Source organism: Cyanistes caeruleus, chromosome 20, assembly GCF_971803275.1.
Source record: "Cyanistes caeruleus chromosome 20, bCyaCae1.hap1.1, whole genome shotgun sequence".
NCBI classification, from domain to species: domain Eukaryota; kingdom Metazoa; phylum Chordata; class Aves; order Passeriformes; family Paridae; genus Cyanistes; species Cyanistes caeruleus.
In genome coordinates this window covers 8,684,145-8,697,896 of record NC_141720.1, presented here as the reverse complement: position 1 = coordinate 8,697,896, position 13,752 = coordinate 8,684,145, and the positions used below count along the sequence as shown (strand labels likewise).

The following is a 13,752-nucleotide window of genomic DNA, read 5'->3' as shown; positions in this document are numbered from 1 at the left end:
AAATTCATGAATGGTTGATAATGCAGAGACACTGCTCTGGCTTGGCCTTAGTTTCCTAAATGATTTATTTCTGTGAATGAGCACACAAATATATTTCCTTCCTACAAGCTCCAGGTACAAACACTTACCTGTTCTTTGGGAGGTCCATATTCTGTGCTGATAAATGGGTAGATAGATAGATTTGTCATGCAAAATAGTCTCTGCTTCTAACTATGTTAACATAGTCCTTGCTTGGAGAATAGAGGTTCAGCTGAGGGAATAATTATAGCTTCAGAATCCAGAACATAATATTTTCTTTTATTAGGTAAGCAGTTGTAAGCTGATACTGAAATTGCTTAATTTATACTTCTAGCAATGCCCTAAATGTAAAATACATCAAGTAAGCATTCTTAGAAATATTAATATTGTGATTCTTACCCCATTTTACTCTGAGTTTGACAGCTAAATTTTATATACAAGTGTACAAAATGCTGCAAATTTTGAAGCCGTTAATTAGTAGTTGCAAATTTGTTTGTCCCTTAGCAACTTGTATTTGCATGAAGATTAACGCTGGTCAGAAAGAAAGGAATAAAACATAGATGGAGGAAACATTAATAAATTAGTAATCATGTATAAAAGATAAGTAGTCTTAGATGTCATTTCCATAAGCTTTATTAAAATTTAAATTTTTTTAAAGCTGCACCACAGTTGATCATTTCTAAAGAGTGATCTTTCATAAGCTGCAGAATTAGAGAAACTAATGTATTGAGGTCAGACATTAGTATGTAAATGAAGCTTTGCTTTTTTTCTGTGTGGCAACAGAAGCATTACCTTATATTTGACCTTTCATTCATTTGCCTGACTCAGCTGTGTCAGTCAAAACAATTAATTCTAACAAGCAGCTTTAAAGAATGGGGCTCAGCTTTCTTCTCCTCCCCTTGGCCTGTTGGAAATCCCGTGGGAGAGGAGCTAATGGAGGGGACCTGGGCAGGGTTCTCTGGAGATCCTGGTCCCTTCCCCACCGCAGGTCCCCGCTGAATCCATGAGGTTTGCAGGGCCTCAGGATCCCTGTGGCTGCCCCTGGATCCCTGCAAGAGTCCCAGGCCAGGCTGGACAGGGCTGGGAGTAGCCTGGGATAGTGGAAAGTCTCCCTGCCCATGGATGGACCTGGATGGGCTTGAAGGTGCCTTCCAGCCCAAACCATTCTGTGATTCTATGACAGGTGAGATTACAAAATGAGTACTTTGGTATTTTCCAGTTGACTGCTGCACTAAAGGTAGACATGGAGATGAAAATCCCCCTCACGTTTTCACTGCTGCTGGGCTTGGAGCTGTATTTCTGCTCTTTGTAGCTCCTTCCTCCTGCACTCTTGCCATCATCTCTCCTTCTCTCTGCTGGTTTTTTTCCTCCTTTTCCTTTCTTTCTTTCTGCTCTGAGGAGGCTGCTGATCCTGGTCTTTGACTGGTGAGTCTTGGGGAGTTCAGCCCCTCACGATGTGGCACTGGCAGAGAGCACGAAATGGGGCATGGCAAGGAGTGCAGTTTGTGTGAGTGCTGAGGAAAAAATGGGCTCTACACCTTTTCCTTGAAAAATATGCAACCACAGTAAAATTCTCTATTTACAGGCAGCACACTTGGCTGTATGGACCTGCCCAGGCAGTTTGTCTTAATTAGCCATGTTGAGACCACACTGAGGTGGGGGCACACAGGTGTGTGAATAATACAGAAAATAAACTTTTATTGAGGCACTGTCTGTGGCAGCAGTGGAGAATTGTACCCTGAATCCAGTCAGTGTAAATCAGGGAAGGTGAGTGTGCAGAATAGGCAGGTCCATGGATCAATTCATAGTGCAGACACAAGACAAGCCCTTGTGCAGGTTTGCTTTGGAAAGTCTGAGTTTTAATAAAAGTGCAAAATATATCTTTCACTGCAATTCAAATTGTATGATCATATTAATTGGGCTCTAGTGTTTTAGAAAAGGAAAAGTAAGGAAATCTTGTGGGGGAACTTAAAAATGAAAACAAATCATTAAACTTTATAAAAGTCCTAACCTGGAAAAGCAAACTAAGAAGTATATTCCTTTTTTTTTCTTTTTTACCAAATGGAAGTACAACATTTGGCAATAAAGACTAAATTAAGTTTTCTTGTTCTGATTTAAATATTTTACAGACGTTCCCAGTGTATATAAGTGGAAGGGAACGACACATGCAGTAGCATTCAAAAAACTGCTGGTTTTAATTTTAAAATACTTTTCTAATAAGAAGTATGGATTTAAGAGCTCTCTCAGTAAAAGTTTGAAATGGAATGCTGGTTCTGAGTTTTATCCATGACCTCAAAGACAGCTGTAGGCTTTTCTCCTTAGAAAGGAGGGGAAGCAGGAAATTCTAGGTGGTACTTTAGAGTCTCTGCCTTATTGCATCCAAGAATATATTTTCTTTGACCAAAATAATTTTTTTTTTTTTATGACCCTAAGTCAAACCGGAGATATTTTAATAATTTGTGTCCATTTTCCCTCAGCCAGAGAGACAGAGTCTTCTGTAGCTCTCAGCAGTGATGATGTGTCCAGAGCACTGGTTCTGGTTTGGGTGTTCTCTCCATGACATTTCTCATTGCTGGGCCAGAATTCAGAGCTCTGAAGCTGATCCCTTTAATAGTCACTTCAGTGTTTGCTATAAAAAATGAAATATCCTCAACTCTGCTTGCACCTTTTAAAGTAAAGCTTTATATTTTTTTTAACTAAAAACATTAATGATGAATGAATAATGTACAATCCAAAACACTGTTGAATTTAGAATGAGGAAGGGTTTGTGGCTTCCAGGCATCATTAAAATGAGAGTTGTATTACAAACAGCACAACCTCCTCTCTGCTGAGTACAAGGTTTCACATTTGGTCAAGGTCTGGTTCAACTGGCTGAAGATTTGAATTTTTAAATTCATGAACAGACCTTTTAAGATTAAAAATAGAAGCCTGTGTGCTAGTTGTTTCTTGGCTGTACATACTCTTGCTCTTTTGACAGGTGTTCAACAGCAGTGACACCACCATCCCATCTTACATGACAAAGAATAAAACTAATAACTTTAAGCTTTATTTAACTAATGACAAAAATACCATTATTTTCCTACTGTACTATCTGCAGCAAAGAAGAACATTATTAAAGCACTACCTAATTTTAAAGACTTTTTAGGCTTTTATAAAAACATTGGTCACATTTATAGACATTCAACCTTAGTGAATAGAAGTGTGGATAAAATGAATATAATTATTTTAACATTTTGCAGCAATAGTCGTAGAAGGCCAGGTGCTTTGTAAACTGCAGGGTGACAGTGCCACCCCGGCAGCAGTGGCTTGGTGTCCAGGAGCACCCTGGTCTGTGGGATTTGTCCCCATGGAGGGGCTGGATGGGAGGAGCTCTGAGGTCCTTCCAAGCTGACCCCTCTGCCATTCTGTGCTGCAGGTGCCAGAGCTTGGAGCCGGCGCCGGGAGCGAGCGAGGAGCTGCCGGACGCTCCCCTGAGCCCCGAGGCCGCTCTGCCCTCGCTGTGCCTCAAGCAGGTGTTCCCCAAGTACGCCAAGCAGTTCAGCTACCTGCGCCTCGTGGACAGGGTGGCCGCGCTCTTCATCCGCTTCCTCGGGGTCAAAGGCACCACCAAGCTGGGCCCAACGGGGTTCCGCACCTTCATAAGGTCAGTGGGGTAAAGCTGGCCCTGCCAGTGGTCCACCCTCAGCTTGCAGGCTTTGTGATGCCTTCCAGCACAGAGCTACTGCCTGTTCTGTTCTAAAATAGATCTGTTTTCATCATTCCAAGCTCCTGAAATACCTGACCTATGAATTTGTGTCTGGGATGAAGTTGGGTCTTTATTTGACAGCAGATCAGCGATACTTTGGCAGATACAATTTGCCGTCTTCGTCAACATGTCACGTTCCTGGTAAATGGTAGAAATATCATTGTGAGGATGTGACAACTGAAATTGGGTCACTTGATGTGATTCTGTCGGCAGTGGGGGCACCACTGGCCGCCCCAGGCCGCAGGAAGGATTCCCAAATGCCAGTTCCTGATGCACCATGCAAGGAGGATTTGCATTGTGAAATTGCACCTTGCAATGTCAAGGAACTCAATTTATTTTTTCACATACTTTTTATTTAGGAGGGCTTTTTTTTTCCCATTGTTTTTATGCCTATATCTGTTCTAGTCATGGTACAAATACCTCATTTTCTGTCTTTCATTGACTATGACAAAAGAAATGAGCAGCAGCAGCAGATGTACTCTTAAAACACAGATCCTGTTTCTATGCAGATGCATTTAGCATTCAGGAATGAATATAAACCAACTTGGTTTATAGAAATTACGATGTATAGAAAATGTCTGAAGGCATCTGCTCTATCCACAGACCAGCACAGGATTGCATCCAGTTCTGTATTTTTTGTAGTTTAATCCAGCCTTATTTTGGCACTTGTCAGAGGAACACAAAATAAATGCCAATGTTTGCTTTCAAGAATATTCAGATAACTTGCCATATCTCAATGACATAGCATTTGCAGCTTCTTAATGCATGTTAAATTAAACTTTTTAATACTGGCAGATATTTTTGTTTATTTTCTCTCAGAGCATCTATACCAGCTATAAGGCTCATTTTTGAAGAGCTGTCATTGCTGTTCATTTCAAAAGGAAGGTCAGGTTTCTGTGTGTTGTATCACTTTTCAGGAATAAAATGGTACACAAGTGGGATTTGTGTGGGCAAGTGCTTGCAAAGCCCAAATTCTCATTTGGCTCATCAAAATCTGTTCTTTAATATTTTCTTCATTCTAAAAAAGTAGTTTAAAGGGAAACTGCGTCTCTAGTCCTTGCTTGAATGCTGCCTGGGAATTTTTGGGCCATCTAGGTGAGGCCTTACTCTATTTTAAGGGAGCTCTGTTGAGATTACTAAAGAGTGATATTTGCTTCAATTATCCAAGTTTGGAGTGGGGTTTTTTTTGGTGTTTTTTTGGTTTGGGGTTTGTTTCTTTCTTTCTTTTGGTGAGAAATTTTGGCCAGCTCTTTGGCATGTGCAGTTGTGGCAGCCAGGCTTCCAGACATCTGGAAATCCTGGACACAGGGCCTGTTCCCATCCATGATCAACACACAAAGCCCCAGCTCCACATCCTGAGCTGCCTCCAGAGCTGCTTCCCCTGCTGTGTTCAGTACCACGAGGGTAAGTCCTGTCAGTGTTGAGGCATGGAGAAGCAAGGCTGTGCCTGAAAGCTTCCTCCAGCCCTTTCCAAACAGGATCAGTCAGACAAATAAAAGGGTATTTCTCTGTGCAAACTCTGCCTCGTGCAGATAGTCTGTGCAGATTTGTGGTGGGTTTTGCCGTGTACCAATTAATTCCATTCTCTTACAGCCTCAGAGTACTGGCAATACCCTGGGAAAAGCTCTGTGTAACAGTCAGGTCATATTTTTAATTGAAATATTCTGGGTTTGGGCCTGTTCCATTCAGATAGGAGCATTTAATGAATGCTGGTTGGTTTGCTCTATGCTGTGTGTATTTTATTTGACTGAGCACATTACACATGACATAGGTAAACTTTTCTTCTGCAAGTTGCCCTTGCAGAATTTTTCCTATCTTGGGAGTTTGGATGCAATGATAATCTCTTCTTTGTTTCTTTTTAACAGAAACTGCAAACTGAGTAACAGCAATTTTTCAATGGCTGCTGTAGACATCCTATATATTGATATCACAAGGAGGTGGAACAGCATGGGCATTGACCACAAGGAGTCAGGTAACCCAGGTTTGTATTCAAAAACTATGAAATCTGACTTTTGGGTTTTTTTTTTTTTCAATTTTAATTGCTCAGGTACACCTCAAACATTTGATAGAAATGGGAAGAAGCCATGTACACCTGAGGCATGCACATACACAACCAATTCTCCTGGTTAGTGCTGTGGCAGTTACCCTTCAGGGTAGTATTACTTTAGGTACGTGAGAGTCACGTCAGCTTCACAGCTATATAAAATTTGAGTATTTGCATTTAGCATTTCAGGCTGGGTATAAATCACTTACATGGTTGGTTGGTAGAATTTCACCAGGAAAAATAACAGACATGCAACTGAATCTTCAGGCTTTCAAAAATGAAGAGATTTGTGTATGGTACACAAGTGAACCAGGTGCTTTTTAGGTGTTAAAACACAAACTATCCACCTGATTCTGTTGGCTTTATGTTTGGCCCACTCCCAGCTGTAACCAAGACAAGCAAGATTCTGTTATTCTAAAACAGCTTCTAACTTTTTTCATAATATGCTTCACATGAGTGTCACTTCTGGGGAGTGTGTGTGTGTGTGTGCTACCAGAGGTGCTTTCCCTGCCTGCAGCTCACTGTGACTGATAAAATAATTTACTGAGCCGGCAGCTGCTGCTTTCAGATAACTCAACAATTCCTTTGCAAGCTGTTTTACAGCCAAGATCGTAAACGACCCCAGCTGCAGCCTTAGTTGAGAGAAATTATACTTCAGAATGTAATTGTCATATTTTGAAAAGGTGCCTTTCCTACAGCATCAATAAGCCAACACAGTTAAAAACCCCAAACCTTTCAATAGCTCATCCTAAAATAATCTTCTTATAAGTGTATGTTCAAATTGGGAGAGATTGTGGCTTCTGCACAACCAGTTGGGGTCTGGCTTCTTAATTAAGAATTTGAGTAGGTATTACTTCAAGGTTTTAAGTACAATAATTAGTGTTAATACTCAGCTCCTCTTCCCTTTGGCTCTGGTAATGTGCTGTTAGTGAGATGTGGTGGAACAGCAGCTGAAGAGTCTCCCGTGCAGCATGGGGCTTCTGCAGGGGACTTCGGTGTGGAAAGGGGCAGAGGAATTGTATTATAGTAAAGACATTTTTTGGAACTGCACTCTTCATTCAGTGGAAACAACTCTTGTGGAGTTGCTGGGTATGACTGAAAGAATGGCCTCTTCACCTTCAAAAGGGTTCATACCTGGTACTGGCTGTGCAGGAGGGAAGTAGTGCTGCAAATAAACTCATGTCTTGCTAAGGTGATACTTGGTAATGGGGTTACCTCCATAGTGCTACAGACTGAAATAACACACTGGTGTGAACTTTTGGGTCAGATCCATCTCTGAAAATACAGGGTTGAAAAGACTCCGTTCAGCTGCCGACATAAATTTGTTTTTCTCTCCAGCTGGATTGTTTTCCTTGATGCTCAGTATGTTACTGTGTGTCTCATTTGATTTCATCTTAATAATTTTGGTAGCAGAAATCAAGGCTAATACTACATCAAGTAAATGGTGTGATAAACCCCTAAAATGGATTCTTGCTGTACCACTTTGCCTGTGGATTCCAGGCTGAGGTCTGCAAAGCCAGGAGCTGCCTCAGTGCTAGAGAATGTCACCCATCTGTAACCCAGCCTGGGCTTACCCTGCCCTGAAACACCCAATGAGTGTGACACAAATCAAACCTTGGCTTTTGGTCTATGAAGAACAGACAATTTCTTTGCTTTCTGAGCATTCCAGATGGCTGCCATTTAAATGAAAAGATGTGAACAGCATGATTGTGTTCACACCCATCACACACCCATTTGGCCTTGCTGCCACGAGAAACAAGAGATAGTATTATCCCCAAGGAATATGCAGGCTGCTAGAAATGCCTCACTCCCAGTCTCCTGTGTGCACCTTTTCCTTGCAGGAATGTGTCTGCAAGCCTTTGTGGAAGCTTTCTTCTGCCTGGCCCAGAAGAAGTACAAGTCTCTGCCGCTGCACGAGCAGGTGGAGTCGCTGATCAATTTCTGCGAGTGCCGCCTGGCCGCCCTGCGCAACAAGCGCCTGGTGTGGGGCTGCGGCCTCGCCGGGCGCCACGGGGCCCTGCCAGCCACGGGGGCCACGCCTGGCCCCGGCTGCACCAGCCCTCCTCAGCCCCACGGCCCCCAGGCGTTCACATTACAGAAATCATCGCAGCTAAGGGCGCTCATGTGCCGGGACAGAGCTGGGAGCTAATCCCCAGCCAGGTACGTGTACTGCTGGAGGAGAGACAGGTGCTGCAATCCCCTCATTTCATAGTGACAACTATTTATTTCAGCGGTATTTTTTATTTAAGCTTTTAAAAAAGTCTACTGCAACCTCCCGTTTTCACATAAGGACCCTGGTAATGGCTATTTCTTCACCTCTCTGTGGGATTTACAGTGCACATCCCGTGACAAACTGTGCATTCATCCTGAGTGCGTGGAAGAGGACCAAACCACAGGGGATGATAACCAGCATCATGGGATGGACTGCACTGACTGAGGCACACTTGTGTCAAAGGAATTACATTGCTTTATGTGCATAGGACATGTCACAGAAACCTAGGAAAGAACTGCAGTCCCAAATACCAGACTGGAAAACAGAAATCTGGAATTACACTTGTGGTCAGACTTCAGGCCTTGACTCTCTTCTTTCCATGGCTTGGACTGTACGTGTTTGAATCTACAGATTTGGTCAATGTCTATGTACTTATTTTTTAAAGTCAGTCTTAAAATACTGAAATAATATTTTGGCTTCTACTTCTTTGTACATGTCTTTGCCATGACAAGTACTGTTAGTTTTTTAAAGAACTAAAACAGTTTATCCTTTTGCTTCCACAGAACCAATAAGCTCACACTTATTCACAGAAAAAGATTTACTTTAAGTCAAGTTTGGTGAATCAAGTGGTGGTTTTGTCTTCAGGGATTCAGTGCTGCTTCTGCAGAAAGCTGTCCGGTGTAAAGGCCTAAGACGTTATTTTAAATTCCAGTGGAACCAACTCTGTCACTGACTTCAGCCTAAACTAACTCTGTTCTAGGTTTGCTTATTTTTTGTCTTTTGCATGTTTGTTACCCTTTTGGGACCTGCAGTAACATCTAGAGCAGATCTTTTTTGTGTCTTTGCACATATTCTTCGGTTTTCCCTTAAATAACGGCGTAACTCTGTACAAATTAGATCTAAGGATGTTGTATCAAAACTGCTGGGCTGTACTGCTGGAGTTGTACAGAGCAGTCTTATTTTTCAGGAAATGAACCATGACTTCCTTGATCACACACTTCTTGTGGGGGCTAAGACAAACATGGGACTGGCTTGAAGGACAGAAATAACTTGGAACTTCAGGGCTGTTGAGTGAAATTCTTTGTGGTCTCCAATTTATTACAATAATGAATGGCTACATCTGAGTTTGATTTTCCTCCTCTGTTCTACTCTTTAATGTTAATGACTTGGCTTACCTTTTAGTGTCCTCCATGCTATCAAAAATGGCAAAGCTGTAAGATGGACACTGAGCTGTGGGTTGGAGAACATGCCCTGAGCTCCATGTCAAAATGTTCTGGTGGCACCGAAACGTGCTGTGTCACTGAGGGGGAGTCCACCTGTTTCATGTCAGGGACTAAATGCACACACAGTATCTAGTGAGTTTTCACTTCAGGGAATGTTTGTAGAGTTTTTTTCCTGATTTCAGTTTTAAGCAGAATGGGTTTTTCCCAAGTGGCAATAGCAGCATGGCAATGCAATGCAGGAGTCAGGCTGAGCCCACACAAAACTAGTCCCCAGCATGTGTTAATCTCAGATGTGGGCATCCCTTCTCCTTACCTCTTTCTGTAACACAAATAAAATACGAGCAGATGATCTTTTTTAGTTCAATGGCCAGACTCTTTGAAATTTTATGTATTGTACATAAGAGGACAATTGTAGACTAACTAATGCCACTGCCCTCAGCCTTGTTCAAATGTCGTAAAGATTATTGCAGTATGAAGATAAAATGCCGAACTCCAAGGTCTGGCACCTGTCAGAACAAATGAAGCTGAAAGGGTCATTTTTTTCACACTTTCATTGTAATATATTTGAAGACATTCACAGGTTGAAAAATGGTTACTTCTCCTTTTGTGACATCTGACATTTGTCTTGCGATTGGCAGTGTGTTACTGGAAAATAGCTTACAGTTCCTCTCATCTCATGATTGATGTCCTGTAAAGACAGAGTTACAGAGGAGTCGGATTTGAAATGCTATGACTGCGAATGCCTTTCCTTGCACCTTTGAAGTAGTACGATGTGTGGCCCAAAATATCCCAGTTTTGCAATTGTATAACTTACCCTGATATCAGTGGAATAAATTAACTATTGTATATTGAACACTGATAAGATCTCTCTCTCTATGGGAGACCTTTATACTCTCTGGATCTAATAGAGATTTTTATAGCTCGTGCATCCACAGGCTGATGCTGCACGCCCTATTCATCTCCCACTTCAAATATGAAGGGTCCCTTGTAGAATAGTCAAAATATTCAATTATCTGCCTCTAGTAATCCAGTGTTCATGTATTTATATAATTGGAAAATTGAATGCCATATTATTCTCGGGGGGTGGAGGGAATAAACCAGGAATGTGCTTTAGAGATTTAATGGCAGTCACATTTCTCTTCCCTCCTGTCTAATTCAATTTCCTCTGAATATTATTTAGCATCCAATTTCATAGAGCCTTTAAGTTACCAGTCTGTGCCCATGCAAATGGCCAGAGACACTTTATCCAGGATATGAATGCTAATGCACTGATAATCTGTTAATCCTGAGGTACCTCTCTAGCTAAAGAAACAATACAGGAAAGGCGTTGGATTTTTAACAGCACTTTTGTAGATATTCTCTTCAGAGAATACCACAGCACTGCACTCATGATTCTATTTATGACATATATGATATGAATATTGTATACCAGTGAAATTTTTCTTGTTATCAGACATACCAGGTCTGGTATTCCTCTCTTGGTAGAAATCAGAATAAAACAACATCTAACAAAATTCTGAGGCAAGTGAGTCCAGAATTTCAACCCTCTTCCCTGCAGGCTTGTGTGCAGCCTGAATGTGCCCAGACTCGCTCAGTGATTCCTTCTTGCTTCTGTGTTCTTTCTTCATCAAGCGGTTGCAGGTAAGTGACCAAAATCTGCCCTGGGTTCCGGACACTCCTCGTCCTCTGTCTGCCCTCCCGAACGTTCTGGAACATTGGACAGACCCCACACCGATCCCGTCCCTTGCCGCACACCTGTGGCTAATTCCTTACAAGGAAGGGCGGGGCAGGTGCTCGCTAATTACCAAGTTAATGAGCAGCTGGGAGACCCCAGCCCAGCCGCATCCCCTTGGGCCCCAGCGCGAGCGGCCGGTGCGGGCAGGGCTCTCCTGGGTGCCCTCAGGGCACGGAGTTTGGAGCCCGGCGCTGAGGAGGGAGCTCGTCCCGCTCCAGCCGGAGCCTGCCGAGGTAGGTGCACTCCTCCTTGTGCTGGGTGCTCGCTCACCGGGGATTTTGGGGCTGGCCGGGGCGTGGCTCCTGCACTGCTTTATGTGGGAATCTCCAAGGGCTGTGCTGGGCTTGCAGGTAGAGAAGGGCCGGCCTCTCCCGCTCTGCGGGGCGGTGATGGCGTCCGGTGCCTGGGATGCCCTTCGGTTTCACCGAGCAGAACCGGGTGATGACTCCTCGGTCAGATCCTCCCGATGGAGCAGGTGAAGCTCATGGGCTGCCCGGAGAGCCCCGCGCAGGAAAATGTCCCCAGGAGGGTCCCGGGCGTGGTCAGAGCCCGGCATTTCCAGAACCTTTCTGGCGGCGGGGCCGTGAGGGCGGGAAGGGGCCGTGAGGGAAGGGGCAGCCCGGGCCAAGGGGCCCCAGCGGGTGTCACTTTATCCGGGGTAAAGTGGGGCGTTTCTATAAGGACGTTCCATAAGGACAGCAATGTCCAGGGTTTCCCCTCACTGCGCTGGACTGAGCCCTGCCAGTGGCCCGTGGAGATGAGTGCGAAGGAACCTGCTGCTCTTGGTGCTTTGTTCCACCTCCCGTCTCTGTCATTGCGGAGGTTAATTGGAACCTTCTGGAGCAGGGAGCACTGCATGGCATAGCTCCGTGTGGGGGAATCTCATCACACTCCGTGTTACGGGCAAGGACACCTTCCTCTATCCCAGGTTGCTCCAAGCCCTGTCCAGCCTGGCCTTGGGCACTTCCGGGGATGGGACAGCCACAGCTGCTCTGGGCACCCTGTGCCAGGGCCTCACCACCCTCAGCGGGAAGGATTTCCTCTGCTTTCTCAGAGGTCCTGCTCCCTCTTGCTGCCCACCTGAGCAAGAACAAACTGCTTCAAGCACAAGCTGAGCACTTGATTTTCTCAGGTACTGACTGCTCATGGAGCTGCCCCTCTTTTGGCCACACTGACAGGCACTGCTGCCCCACCTCAGCCTGAGACAGCACACGGGGTCTGTCCCTTTGCCCACTGGAGATGTCCTGGGTAGATGAGCTGGTGTTTGGGCTCCAAATTTCCGCTGAAATATCAGCAGTGAGGTGTCTACATCTGCCAAGCTATGCTTGACTTGTCTCGCTCTGCCCTCTGGTTGTTCCTCCATAAGGGGAAATTGATAAAGTATTTATTTTTCTCTGGCTGTTTCCATCTGTACTGCCTTGAGAGCATCCTCTGGCTCGCTTGGTTTGTTCCAGCAGGATGAGGTCCCGAGCCTCCCGCTATCCCTTCCCCAGCCGCACGCAGCCCAGCTCGTGCTTTTCTCTCAGATTATTTCTGCCTTACTTACCTTCACTTCACCTTAAGCACACACACAAAAAATCATCAGCGCTACCCAGATAAATCCATCTGGTCTCTGTCTCAGCCTCATTTAACCTCCCATTGAAGAGATTGTATCACATGGTATTCAGCTGGAACCTATTACCTTGCATGCCCAAGCATATCACATTGAATTACCCTGGCCCACAGGCCTGCGGTGTTTGCTAATAGCTAATGGCTGCTTTTAACTTAGAGGTGATTTATTGGAGCGCGTTTCTATTCGCAGTGCAGCGGGGAGGGGGGGTGTGGCAGTGTGTTAAGCAGAGCTCAGCGAGCGGCGGGCTCTGCGGGATGGCTGAAGGCAGCCTGGCTTCACACCTCCGCCAGCTGCTGACGTTTCTCGGTATTCCCGTTCCTCACCGCTGTCCCAGATGCAGCAGGTGTTGGGGACAGGGATTGAGTGCTCCTGGCTGCGCGCAGCAAGAGATGCGGGAGCGCACAGTGCTCTGCCTGCCTGTTGGCACCAGCCTGAGTGCCAGGGAGCCTGAGGCACATCCGTGCGTGCAGGAATGGCCCGGGAAGGGGGCGGTGTCCCCACACCCTGTCCCCTGCCCTCTGCCTCTGCGGGAGACGAATGTTTTTTGCAGTTCTGATGGCAGAATTAAGTTCACTTGTGTCACTGCTGAATTTACTGCAGGTGTAGTGTAAAAGTGGTATGAAATTGCAATAAAGGACAAAATTGAAAGCCTGTTACAGTGATGTGATGCAATTTTCTCTCTTTCTTTGCCTGATCAGTGGAAATCCAAAAGCTCTTCTGTAGGTCAGGTTCAGATACACTGGTGAATAAACAGGAGAAAGGAAGAATGTGAGTTTTGGAGGCAAACCCAGCTTTCTGATTCGTGGTTTGCTGAGTCTTGAGCCTCATGTTTGTCCTCCCATCAGCTCAGGTCCCCCAGCACTTAGCTCTCCTTGTGCAGGGAGTGAGGAGGCACTGTGTCTTCCAGGAGGAAGAGTAGTTAGTGACTGTAATAAATCAAAGTCAGTCGGCTTGGGAGCTCTGTTATTCAGGCTTCACTCCTTAATGATGTAGCACAAAAATCAAATGGTTGAGGTTATTCAGTTATGGCTCATACCACCAGTGGGGAAATCTGAACATGTACAGGACATCAAAATTATTTATGTGCTGAGGGGCTGTGCTGGCTGTCAGGTGGGAAATGGCAGAAATCCTACAAGTGTCCAAATCCTCTCTCTTCCTCTCAC

At 44.7% G+C, this 13,752-nt stretch overlaps 1 protein-coding gene across 9 annotated transcripts in view; it reads left to right on the top strand.

Annotated features, from left to right (window-relative positions):
* The window catches only part of TTLL11 (tubulin tyrosine ligase like 11), a 39,993-nt gene extending 26,746 nt beyond the window's left edge, over positions 1-13,247 (top strand). For 2 of the 9 annotated variants that reach the window (XM_086858341.1, XM_086858346.1), the window contains 3 exons: positions 3,434-3,661; positions 5,629-5,744; positions 7,649-10,756. In XM_086858341.1, coding sequence (XP_086714467.1) covers positions 3,434-3,661; positions 5,629-5,744; positions 7,649-7,956 — 652 coding nt within the window. In that variant the 3' untranslated portion in view covers positions 7,957-10,756. Of the gene's footprint in view, positions 1-3,433; positions 3,662-5,628; positions 5,932-7,648; positions 10,757-10,800 lie in introns of those variants that run through there. The other 7 variants (XR_015278228.1, XR_015278229.1, XM_086858342.1 and 4 more) reach the window with 7 other exon arrangements.
* The last annotated feature ends 505 nt before the right edge of the window (positions 13,248-13,752 follow it).